The sequence below is a fragment of the Bufo gargarizans genome, chromosome 4 (genome assembly GCF_014858855.1).
Source record: "Bufo gargarizans isolate SCDJY-AF-19 chromosome 4, ASM1485885v1, whole genome shotgun sequence".
Taxonomy (NCBI): Eukaryota; Metazoa; Chordata; class Amphibia; order Anura; family Bufonidae; genus Bufo; species Bufo gargarizans.
In genome coordinates, this window is record NC_058083.1 from 151,493,416 (window position 1) to 151,506,264 (window position 12,849).

The 12,849-nt window shown below is 44.8% G+C and overlaps 1 protein-coding gene across 3 annotated transcripts in view; it reads right to left on the reverse strand.

Moving 5' to 3' along the window:
• STRIT1 (small transmembrane regulator of ion transport 1) overlaps positions 1–11,921 on the reverse strand; it is a 30,241-nt gene extending 18,320 nt beyond the window's left edge. Inside the window, exon 1 of one of the 3 annotated variants that reach the window (XM_044290804.1) lies at positions 11,762–11,921. In XM_044290804.1, coding sequence (XP_044146739.1) covers positions 11,762–11,894 — 133 coding nt within the window. In that variant the 5' untranslated portion in view covers positions 11,895–11,921. Of the gene's footprint in view, positions 1–5,092; positions 5,244–8,921; positions 8,974–11,761 lie in introns of those variants that run through there. The other 2 variants (XM_044290805.1, XM_044290806.1) reach the window with 2 other exon arrangements.
• Positions 11,922–12,849: the final 928 nt, after the last annotated feature.

Consider the following 12,849-nt stretch of genomic DNA (forward strand, 5'->3'; position numbering starts at 1 on the left):
GGCGTCTTCAGGGGAATGGAGCTACCATCAACACGAGCGTCTCCTGCCGGAAATACTTTGTATCCGTAAGGTGGATCCCACCTTCTCGATCACCTATGGCTATTCAGTCTCGTGTTGATTGATGTCTTTCTGGGCCAATTGTATCCTTTCTTTTTTCAATCATCGGCTTACTGGGAAAGAAGATACTCTGCGCATGCGTCCGAGACTTAGAATTTTCTTATTCCTCAGTATGTAAGTACGCATGCGTTGGGACTTAGTTTATGTCTATGTCCTGAGTCCGTCTGCGCTTACATTGGACTTATACTCCCGTGCTCGGTCATCATGCAGCAAAGACTCAGGTATATATGCATAGACTCTGAAACTACAATTCCCCTCATTCTTAAATATATATAGCAAAAAATCAGGAAACCAGTTTATCACGGTGTTCCAAAATATTTTGGGATTTCACACTCTGTGTGCTGACACACGTCTATTATTAATTATCCCTTGAGTAACTCAGCATATCCGCAACTCAAGTCAGGACTTGCATCTGGTGCTCAGAGATGTCATAATGACACACATGCAGGATGCCAAAAAGGAACACCAGATGCGAGTCACAGGATGCAGACTCAAATGCATGTGAGGCAAGGAAAGCCTTAAGTCTGCTCACTACTACTCGCAACTGGTGCTCGCCTCTGTATCTACGAATTTTCCCTCCCTGTGTTGAGGTGACACTCCGGGTTTAGTGTTCACAGCTATATAAGGGGTTAAAAATGAGCTGGAAGAGATAACAAAGTAAAACTATTAGACAGTGAGACATAGTGGACCTGTATGTTATCATGCAGACAGCCAGGGACCTAACATGAAACCAGATATATTTATCACCACTAACTCAATCAGTGGCATCTGAGTATTTTGCTTTACATTGGTATTAACTGATGTACATAGGAATGGGAGCAACCATAGTCTTATGTTACCGGTAAGCAGTGACTTAATTGTTGCTGGACTCTCATTTGTCATGGTTTAATTAGATACACTTTTTAACTGCTGTATGTTTTCTGACTTTTATACTATGACTAAAGGGCCCTTTACATGGCCTAATCAAGCAGACGATTGTCAGGAAGTAAGCATTCTTCTTCCCAACAATCGCTTGCTCATCAGTGGAGGAGAGAGCTGCATTCACATGCAGCGATCTCCTCCACAGTATAGGGAGGAGCAATCAGAATGAGTTTAGACATCATGATCTGCTGCTGCTAAACAATGATTTAGGTTTCCGCACAAATGGATTATATTATGCTTGTTCATCGGGTAATCGGTGGCACCCGTACACCGGCAGATTATCGCTAACAACCAGTGGCGGATTACAACAGGGACATTCGGGTCGGCAGCCCCGGGCCCAGCACCGCTGGGGGGCCCAATGTCAACCCGAACGCCCACATACTGCGGCGGGGCACGGGAGCACATAGCTTCCTGTCCCGTCGCCGACCACCGCCATAGGCTTCAGGCCTAGTAGGCCTGAGGCCTATGCGGTAGAGAAATCCCGGCGCAGGCGTGCGCGGGACGCAGCACTGTGACGTGTGCACGCCTGCCTCATCCCGCCTTCCTCTGCGAGCAAGCACCTGGCCCTGGACATAGGTGAGTATTTAGCTTTTAATTTTTTTTTTTTTTAATTTATTTAATGTGCCTACTTTGGGGGACATGTGGGGGGACGACAACACACAGGACGACATATTAGGGAAGAGACATCGAGTACATGGGGGGGGAACGTGGGGGCTGTGTGGGGCCAAATTATTATGGGAGGGAATACTATGTGGGGACAAATTACTATGTGGGGGCAAATTATTATGGGAGGGACTACAATGTGGGGGCAAATTACTATATGGGGCAGTGTGGGGGCAAATCAATATGTGGGGGCAAATCAATATGTGGGGGCAAATTATTATGGGAGGGACTACTATGCGAGGGCAAATTACTATATGGGGCTGTGTGGGGCCAAATTATTATGGCAGGGACTACTATGTGGGGGCAAATTATTATGTGAGGGACTACTATGTGGGGGCAAATTACTATATGGGGCAGTGTGGGGCAAATTATTATGGGAGGGACTACCATGTGGGGGGAAATTGTTATGGGAGGGACTACTATGTGGGGGAAAATTACTATATGGGACAGTGTGGGGGAAAATTACTATGTGGGGGAAATTACTATGGGAAGGACTACTATGTGGGGGCAAATTACTATATGGGGCAGTGTGGGGGGAAATTACTATGTAGGGGCAGTGTGGGGGCAATTGCTGTGTGGGGTAATTGCTATGTTGGGACAGTGTGGGGTAATTTCTATGTGGGGACAGTGTGGGGAAATTGCTATGTGGGGACAAATTACTATGTGGGGGCAGTGTGGGGGCAAATTACTATGTGAGGGCAAATTACTATGTGGGGGCAGTGTGGGGGAAACTATTGTTTGGGGCAGTGTGGGGTAATTTCTATGTGGGGACAATGTGGGGAAATTGCTATGTGGGGACAAATTACTATGTGGGGCAGTGTGGGGGAAACTATTGTGTGGAGGCAGTGTGGGGGGAAATGCTATGTGGGGCAGTGTGAGGAAAACTATTGTGTGGGGGCAGTGTGGGGAAATTGTTATGTGGGGCAGGGTGGGAACAACTATTGTGTGGGGGCAGTGTCGGGGCAGTGTGGGGAAATTGCTATGTGGGGACAGTGTGGGGAAATTGCTATGTGGGGGAAAATTACTATGTGGGGCAGTGTGGGGGAAATTACTATGTGGGGGCAGTGTGGGGCAAATTACTATGTAGGGGAAATTACTGTGTGGGGGCAAACTACTATATGGCAGCAGTTTGGGGGAAATTACTGTGTGGGGGCAAATTACTATGGGTGGATTACTATATGGGGCAGTGTGGTGGAAATTACTATATGGGGGTGTTGCTATTGGGGAGGCACTGTAGAGGCAATTCTATTCTTTTTGGGGACACTATACAGGGATTATTGCCTGGAGCACAATAGAGGGGTGGTATTATAACTCGGGGCACTCTAGGGGACATTATAGCTGCTGTGGACACTATAGGGACATTTGGGGTAATTTATCAAACTGGTGTAAAGCTGAACTGGCTTAGTTCCCCATAGAAACCAATCAGATTCCACCTTTCATATTTGACAGCTCTTTTGGAAATCCTGTTCTACTTTACACTAGTTTGATAAATGACTCAAATTATGTCTATTAGGGTCACAATTTTTTCAGCAGTATAGTACCTTGGACATTGGGGAGCAAAACAGGCATAGTATTGGGAATGGCAGCAGGATGACACTGTGGGGACACCAGGATGGGGAGGTTGATGGAAAAATTTAGAAATCTAACGTGTATGTGTTACAAACTTTAGAGACAAGATGTGGCTGAAAGAATTTGCCATGGTGGTCTGGGTCAAATAGAGGAGAAGAGGAAAGAGAAGGTCTACATGACAGGAGATGTCACTGTATGTAAGAGGTATGTGGTGCTGTATTCTCTTCCATGTCTTTTTTATTATAATTATATGTATTTTAAATTTGGTGACCAAATATTTCAGTTTAGGACCTAATTTGGGGTATTTTTTTTTTGTCTGAAGATGTCATATGGCCTAGGAAGAGACTGTGGCGCTCATGAAGCACCGCAGCCTCTTCATACAAAAAAAAACTAAACTAAAATGGAGGGAGGGACCCAAGTTGGGTAGACAGCCCCGGGCCTATCATGCACTTAATCCGCCCCTGCTAACAACCTTTCATACGAGCGCTCATTAGTGATAATCTACCTAAACATTGGGCAGTCTAAATAGGCCTTCTGCAAGTGATATTTATCATGTAGAGAAAGTTAATACAAGGCACTTACTAATGTATTGTGATTGTCCATATTGCCTCTTTTGCTGGCTGGATTAATTTTTTCATCACATTTTACACTGCTCGTATCCAGAGGTTATGAGCACCCTGCAATCCAGAAGTGGTGGCCGTGCCTGCACTATAGAAAAAAGCTCCATCCTCTCTGTTGGCCGGAACCATGGAAGTGTCCATAGGCTGGCACTTTTTGTTATAGTGTGCAAGCACGACCACCGCTACTGGATTGCAGGGTGGTCCTAGCCCATGGAAACGAGCAGTGTATAATGTAATGGAAAAATGAATCAAGCCAGAAAAAGAGGCAATATGGACAATCACAATGCCTTTCTCTGAAGTTAGACAGATTTTAGAGAAGCTTGAAAAGCATTGGTAACCTGTCTGTATGTGATTTTTATCAGATGCTGAAATAAGAAACTGTTCTACGGCATTGATCGTGCGCATGGGAGCACACAGCATCATAGATTACAATGATGTTGTGGAAGGCGGGCTGCCCGTGGGACTATTGTCCTGGACTCATATGATCTTATGAGTGTGGGACAATAGTCCTGCAGGTGACCCAATGTGCACAGAATCATTGTAATCTATGATGCTGTGTACTCCCATGCGCACGATCAATGCCGCTCCGGGATATATGGCCCGCTCACGGACCGTATATCTCGGAGGGCTTACGGTAGTGTGCAAGGGCCCTAAGTGTACCTAGAAGAACTGGTATTGTTTTGAAGGTACAGTAAAGGGTGGTCACACCAAATATTGATTTGATTTACATTTTATCTTTACTTCATTCACTTTGCATTACGTTAATTTCTAAAAATAAACTATTAACACTTCCAATTTTGAAATCATTCTTTCAGTGCAGCATTTTCCAATACCTGTCTAAAACAGTTTGAATTCTATGGCCCTGATTTATCATACCTTCACTCCAGAATTCAGGTATCAAAAAGTCGCAAAAATAGGACTTTTGAGACTTCTTGCACTCGCTTGCGCAAAATGTAAGCAATTGCACAATGTAGACTCAAGGAAAACTGACTTCAAATATATCCCTTATCATAAATTCCCCCCTATGTGTTTGAATTCTGTCCCTGACACGTCCAACTCACATGTCTCACCTGTTATACACAGTGGTGAATTGCAGTGCAGTCCGATATACAGTAGGCATTTGCTTTAAAACATCATTACAATAAAATGTAAAACATAAACTTTCAAATAGATAAGCCAGATTTACCAAATGGTTTCCCTACCTGTTTCATTTGTCTTCTCCCCCATGTCTGGTGTATTACTCTGTGATAAAGTGTCCTCTAGTCGTTCTTTCAAAGCAGGTTAAAGGCTTTAAATAGAGCTTATGCTGGAATGTATGGCAGCTGTTGGCATGAGCAATGCCAGTCCATTTGCACTGGTAATTATGAAAGTCAAGAGGTGTAGTTGGCTTTAGCTTTTGACAAAGGATTAACGGCTACTAAAGAAAGCAATGCTCTCATTCTGTATGTAATAATATAGATCCAGATCTTTGTACACTGTCCTATGGCTATTAATAAGCATTGGAAAGGGCTAGAGCTATTCACAATGCTGGGGTCTTTACCATGTCTTAGGTTATATTGTAATATTAAGGCCACTTTAATTCAAAGGTTTAACCGCAAAGCCACTGTTGATAAGATGCTGAAATACACAGCTTACAAAGAACCACATAGTGCAAACATGTCATCCCAAACCAGTGACATTATCTCTATACAGCCACTCTCTACACCCAATAGAGGTAGGCCCTAAATGGGTACCCCCATCTATTGCTAATAACATAGCTAAAACCAGTTGGTTTAGTTTGCTATTTCATCGTGCTTATTTTAAAGGGGTTTTCAGGGATTATTTTTATTTATGTCCTCCTTATAAACATTTCATAAAAAAAAAATGCATTTTATTAGTATTTTAACAGTTAATAACCCATATATGCAATATCATTATTAAAGGGGTCATCCCACAGAAAAATATTCAGCAGTTTTCAAACCAGCACCTGGATCTGAATACTATAATTGCAATTATAGTATTTTTTCGCCTCATAAGACACACTTTCCCCCCCCCCCCAAACTGGGGGGAAAATGTCCCTGCGTCTTATGGGGCGAATACTAATGAGCACTTCCATTATGGAAGCGCTTATTAGTACCGGAGGACCAGGAAGCGGTGAATGCTCTGTACTTACCACTTCCTGGTCCTCGGCTGTGCAGTGGCTGCACACAGCGTGAGGGCGCTCTGTGACCTCACGCTGTGCGCGGCAGTTCACAGCACAGCCGACAGCAGGAGGAAGAGGATCGCACTGGAGGAGAGAAGCGGCGGCGTCCAGAAGCAGGAGAGTTAAGTGGTTTATTTATTTTGTGATCTTAGGCTGGGGGCTGCTGAATAATGGCTGGGGGCTGATTATATATATGACTGAGGGCTGATTACATATGGCTGGGGGCTGATTACATATGGCTGGGGGCTGATTACATATGGCTGGGGGCTGATCACATATGGCTGGGGCCTGATCACATATGGCTGGGGCTGATAAGACGCATGGAGGACTGATATGAGGCATGCAGTTCTGATCTGAGTTCTTATTAACATTGGAGGTCTAATTGGGGCTGTCAGCTGAAGTCTGATTAACATTGGGGGTCTGATTGGTGGTCTGACCTGAGGTGTGTTGAAAAATAATTTTTTCTTATTGTCTTACTCTAAAACCTAGGTACGTCTTATAGGGCGAAAAATACGGTACTATGTCACTTAAAAACATATTATAGCTACTAAGGTATTCAATTAAACGGGTTATCCAATGCCTCACTATACACCCAGGGCCCTCACAGAGGTTGTACATACCTAGCTCCCCAGAACTCGCGTCGCTTCTGACGCCCGCATGGCCACCGCTGCATCTCCCAGTGGCGCGGATCAAAACATCCGGTGTCGGGGGGTGTGAGTCTTCCTAGCATAACCCATGCTAGGGGCCCGGGAGTATGGAGAGGCATTTTAGGGATAGGATAACCACTTTAAATCTATCTGTATGGTGCCACCTGCTGTTTGCTCTTTTTCTTATTTTTCTGTCCTGCTCACTGAGACAGTAGCACATGTTGAGTTCCATCCTTCAACTGCCACCAGCTGCAGCAGAAAGGACACACCCCTGAGAAAGGACACACACCCTAAGTTGACAGCTTGAAATAAATCTAGCATAACAATTGGAGCAATAAATGGGGAAATCTCTGGATCCATGTGAAGTACAGGACTGGTTATAGCATTGTTAGAAATAGGGTGTCATGTCTAGATTATGTATATATTTTCATTGTTTACATTATTCAGGGGATAATTCCTTTAAGCACATTCATTATAATTGGTCCTGCGGAGACTGTAATTTTTAGTCAGTAGCACAATCAAGTACTGAATACTCAATTTTTAGTGAATTTCCTGAAAGTTAATTAATTTGGCTGAATTAGAGTGGCATACTCACCCAGGGGTGCACCACCAATGAGGCAAAGCTATTGCCTCCATCAGCACTAGGTATTGACAAGAGGGGGACAGCAGAAGAGCCATGGGCAATGAGCGCTTCCATTGTGGAAACGCCCATCTCTACATATTCAACTGCATCGCTGTACTCAGGACAGCAATACAGTTCAATTCTGCGACAAGGCACAGGAGAAATGTCTCCCTGGCCCACCATTTTAGTCCTAGTTCCTGTAGCCTATCAGGGCACAGACTAGAAGAGGTCTGTGTCTTGCACTGCATCTCTGACAGCAGAAGGCAAGTATTTGAGTTTATTATTTTTATTTGGCAGCATGGTGTTGGGCCACAATGGGGTGGGGGTCATTATTTTGTAACTGGAGGATGCAGCTGTGAAAAGGAGCATTTTTGTACTGGCACACATTATAAAGGGGGCCACTAAGGGGACATTTGTTGTACTGGGGGCACTAAAAGGGGGTCGTTTTTTGTACTGACACACATTATAAGGGAGCATTTTTTGTACTGGCACATTATCATCATAGAGGTCTGGTCTGAAAGGAGAAGATAAAGAAAGAGAACGTCTACATCAGAGGAGACTTCACTGGATGTAAGAGGTTAGTGGGGCTGTATTACCCTGCATGTTTTATAGCTCTGTATGTAATATTTTCCAAATATGTCTTTAATAGTAGGGCTGGAGGGAAGGGGTTAGGTTAAGAAATTGGCATTTGGCGCTGTTTCAGTTTTCGCTTCAGGCAGCAGAAAGGCTAGGTGCACTCCTGTACTCACCACATGACTGCTATGGGGATCGAGGAGAGGGAAGGCCTGACACTGAATTCCTTTCTCTATTCCCGACATAGACCCATGGCAAATTCCAGCAGCCACCATATGAGGGAGCTCAGTGCAAAGAGATATTTTACAGCTTCCAATAATTTCAGTTGTAACTGTATAAATTCCTATGTGGTCAGTTCTCCCTTGTGGTGGCTGCAGGCAGTGGAGGCATGAGGTGGAGAGGATAGGAGTGGTGGCCACAGTCAGGATGCTGGTAGTAGTACACAGGGACAGGCTTGGTATTTCTGGGGCCTCAAGCAAAGGTGTGTCTGGGGGCCCTAATCTGGACAGCCAGGCTGAAATCACTATTCACGGAGGCAACCCTACTACTAAAGGCATATTTAAATTGGAAATTACATACAGCACCACATACCTCTTACATCCAGTAATATGTCTTCCGATGTAGATGTTCTCTTTCCTCATCTTCTGACTTGATGAATAATTTCAGCCACGTCTCATCTCTGCAGAGTTTGACACACAGACAACTTGGATTCCTCACTTATCCATCATCCTCCTCCACCTGGTACCCCAAGAGTTTTATCCTATTGCTACTTACAATACTGTGTCCTCTAACAGTGCCCTTGTACTTATAATTCCCCTCTCTGCACTGCCCCCAGAATTATTAAAATGTTCCCAGCCCCCTTACAGTCCCATGTAAAAAAAAACATCACTGCCCTGCCTTCAGCTTCTCCAACATACAGTCCCATGTAAATAACTTCACTGTCCTATCTTTAACAGGATGACAGTCAGTGGGATGTTTACTGCATGATATTGTTAGCAACTGCTTACTAGTGTGATTACTCTCGCCCAGGCCGATCAGCTCCATCACGTTGTGACAATGCTTGACTTGATACATGTGATAGGAAGGAGGAGTAGTGCAAGCAACCCTGTGCCCTGCTGCTGTTGGAGACGGGCAAGCATCCATGGAGGAGGAGGCAGAGGAGGGAGATAAGTGGGATAAATGCCTGGTGTGGGGGCAAAGGAGGGGAATAAGGGGATGGTGTGGAAGCCAGGCTGACACAATTGTGGAGATGTCAAAAGAACCTGACCTCGTTGCCGGGTGCTGCCTTACCACTGCTGGAAAAAAACATTGACCCGTGAAATACATGTACTGTCCCTGCCCGTAACAGCTTCTCCAGGTGTCAACTGTGGTGTGAACCTTGCCGCACAGCGAGAATCGCAAGGAGCGGTCCATGTTGTTTGCCACTTGGGAGTACAAGGCAGGAATAGCTTTTTGGGAGAAATAATGCCAGCTAGCTATCTATCAGCAAATCTGATCACACGCCATTAGCTCCCTAAAGATTTGGCCAGGTGTGAATTAAGCTTGCATACCAGTGGATTGCTGGGCATGTAGAGTTGTTTCATGGCCATGCATTCTATTATCGGTAGCTGACTATGGAGCGGTGGAGGATGAGGTGATGACACTTTATGTGGTTCAGTAGAGCTGTGGTGCCTACATTTGTGTTTGCCTGACCACGTCTTATTTTGCTCTTGCATAGCTTGCACAAGGCAGTGCTTTTCTCTTCCGGCATCGTGGGGAAAAAATGCCAGATGGGAGATATTTGCATAGAGCTAGAGGCAGCCGAGCTCACGGGCCTAACCCACCTAGTGCGTAGGTGGCATCACCAAATCCCAAAGCAGACGTGGCCTTGGCTGTTCTTTGAGAGGTAAGTGACCTCTGCTCTGTATTGCTGCCGCCATCATCCTCCTCCTCTGATGTTGCTTTCTCCTCAACACCTCAATCTGGCTCCAAGGTCCTGTGCAGCACACAATCGTCATCGGAGTCCTTAACCTCCCTGCTTTTTCTTTTAGACTGTGGAATATCATGGTGGGTTAATTTGCCCCCTCCCTGCTGTGCATTTGCCTCGACTGCCACTGTCATTGCCCACAATGCCAATACCGCAGCTATGGGTGCCACAACTACCACCACCTACACAGCTATGGCTGGATTATGCAGGCACCTCCTCCTCCTCAGGGCAGTACAAACGCTGACTGCTCTCACACAAGTCAACAGGGAGACTCTATTGACTATCTGCCATGGTGCGTGGTGGGGTTTTCTTGCCAGTTCTTAGGAAAAAGGAAGGCGTCCACTAGGAAGAGGCAGCGAAGACTGAGATGACTCCACTGAAAGCCTTATCTGGGGCTATAAGCAGGAGTTGCAGGAGGAGCGCTGTGACCCCTGGCTCCACGGCATGGTGTCAGACTCTGAAGTCACCTCCACATCATCCTGCTGTCACTGAGAAGAGGAGTGAGCCGTTCAATACACAATCTTATCCTCAGCAATAATGTTGGCCTTTCCAAAACCAGCAGGGACAACTGTGGCCTACTACTTCTACTTCTGGTTGGATAGCTGGTGCTGCTACAACCCACATTCTGGCTTTGGGTTTTTCGTTTGGGACCCTTCAGTAGCCGTGACATTTTTGGGCCCCTCAGATAATATTGTGTACTACCTTGCGTATTTGTGTAGTAATCACATATATGCTAGTCTTAATAATTTCAACAACCCTGCAAAGAAATTTTGATAGGAAATGTGTGGAGACAGAAATAGACAGAAACAGATTTATGCCCTAAATTTATCACTCACAGAAAATTTTGTGTGCTTTTCTGTGTATTGGTGTAGTAATTACATATATGCTGGTTTGAATATATTAACCCCCCCTCCCAAAAAAATTAAAGGAACACTACGCACCGTTTTATTGATTGCCTGCACCAATTTACTGCCTCATAGTAGGCCTGAGGCCTATGAGGGTGAATAGAAGAACACAGTATTCAAGTTCATTACTATCCTAAGGACGGCACTATAGTTAAACTCAGGAGGCCAAGGGCGGCTGCCGGCCAGTTACATAAGTACCTGGCGTTCCCAGCATTAATGACCAGGTCATTATGTACTTAGCCAGTGGCAACAATGGGGCTTGGATGGCCCCTTGTGCATCAGCCCTTTCCAGTACATTTCCAGTTTCAGTGTCCCACTGCTACTCAGTGCTCCACTACTTAAGGGTTTTAAATATATTTTTCTGCAATCCCTGTGTATGCAGCAGAAGGAATTAAGAGCCCATTAGTAACCGATTCTAGGTGGGGCTGTGTTACCCACCCCACAGGGAGAAGTAAAGTTAGTTGAGAGTGAGCCAGAGAAGTGAGCAGATGCAACAGAGAATAGTGCAGAATAAGAGAACCAGCCAGAGTGGAGGAAAAGCATATAAACCAGTCTCTGCGTTCAAAACAGACTTTGGAAATAACTTGTCTGAGAGGCTTTTGGACTCAGCTAAGTAGTCCAGAAGATGTAAGGTTTCGGGAGCCTGGGTATACGTTGGAGGCAGACTGAGGGTCTGCTAAGGACTGCACCCTACAGTATGAATCTGTAGCACCGTGTTGTCAGTACGCAATTAAGTGTGTTAGTGCAGAACAACTGTGAGTATTGCAGTTATATGGGCTTTATTACACTGCTAAATTTAAAATATGTCCCTCTTATAGAGCAAGTAAACATGACGCCAGTTGCAGTTAAGCAATGAGGACATGTAGTCCCCTTTGTAGATGGTAATGTTGGTACCCAGGGTAGGATTGCCAGAGTGGTGTAGAGTAGCCTACCATGTCTCTGTAGATGTTGTATGCACGTGTCATGGTGCTCCTACCTGGATATCCTTGGAACCCAGACGTGATGTAGTCCAAAGCAGTGCAAAAAGGGGAGTTGAACTTGGATGATGAATAAGTAGAATAAATGGAGCCCAGACTTGTAGTAACGTTGAACACAGCTTTACTTGGCATAAACGGTAATCCAAACAGTTTCCAAACGGTATCTTGGTCATCAGCAGGTTTAGGCTTAAATGGCAGGCAAACGCTTCTCTGCAACAATCTCAGCCTTGCTATGCTAGCTGGAGTAAATAGGAACTCTTCCTCTTCTGCTGGAACTTAGTTTAGCTGTCTGTAGTCTGTCTCTTACTTTAATCCTAGACAATAAAAACCAAAAAAGCAACAGCAGCACAGTGAAAAAAAGAGTAGTTAGGGTGCAAATCCTCTGAAAAGGTAGGCAACCTTTGCTTCAATATAGTGTATCCAAAGAATAGGCAGCACTCCAAATGTGATAAAAGGTGATGACACGAAGCCTGTGAATAAACTGGTCATCACATTTGGAGTGCTGCCTATTCTTTGGATACATTACTTTAATCCTAGGAACTTCTTGTCCTGGCTTTGAGTACCTCAAGCTCTAGTTTCAGCTTGGATGAACATAGTAACATAGTAAATAAGAGCTAAAAAATACATTTGTCCATCCAATTTGGCCTGTTATCCTGCAAGTTGATCCAGAGGAAGGCAAAAAGAACCCCTGTGAGGTTAAAGCCAATTTTACCCACTTAAGGGGAGAAAAAATCCTCCCCAACTCCAATCGGGCAATCAGAATAACTCCCTATATCAACGACACATCTCTAGTAGCTATAGCCTGTAATATTATTACACTCCAGAAATACATCCAGGCCCCTCTTGAACTCTTTTAGTGAACTCACCATCACCACCTCCTCAGGCAGAGAGTTCCATAGTCTCACTGCTCTTACCGTAAAGAATCCTCTTCTATGTTTGTGTACAAACCTTCTTTCCTCCAGACACAGAGGATGTCCCCTCGTCATAGTCTTGGGAATAAATAGATGATGGGAGAGATCTCTGTACTGACCCCTGATATATTTATACATATAATTAGATCTCCCCTCAGTGAATAACCCTAATGTTG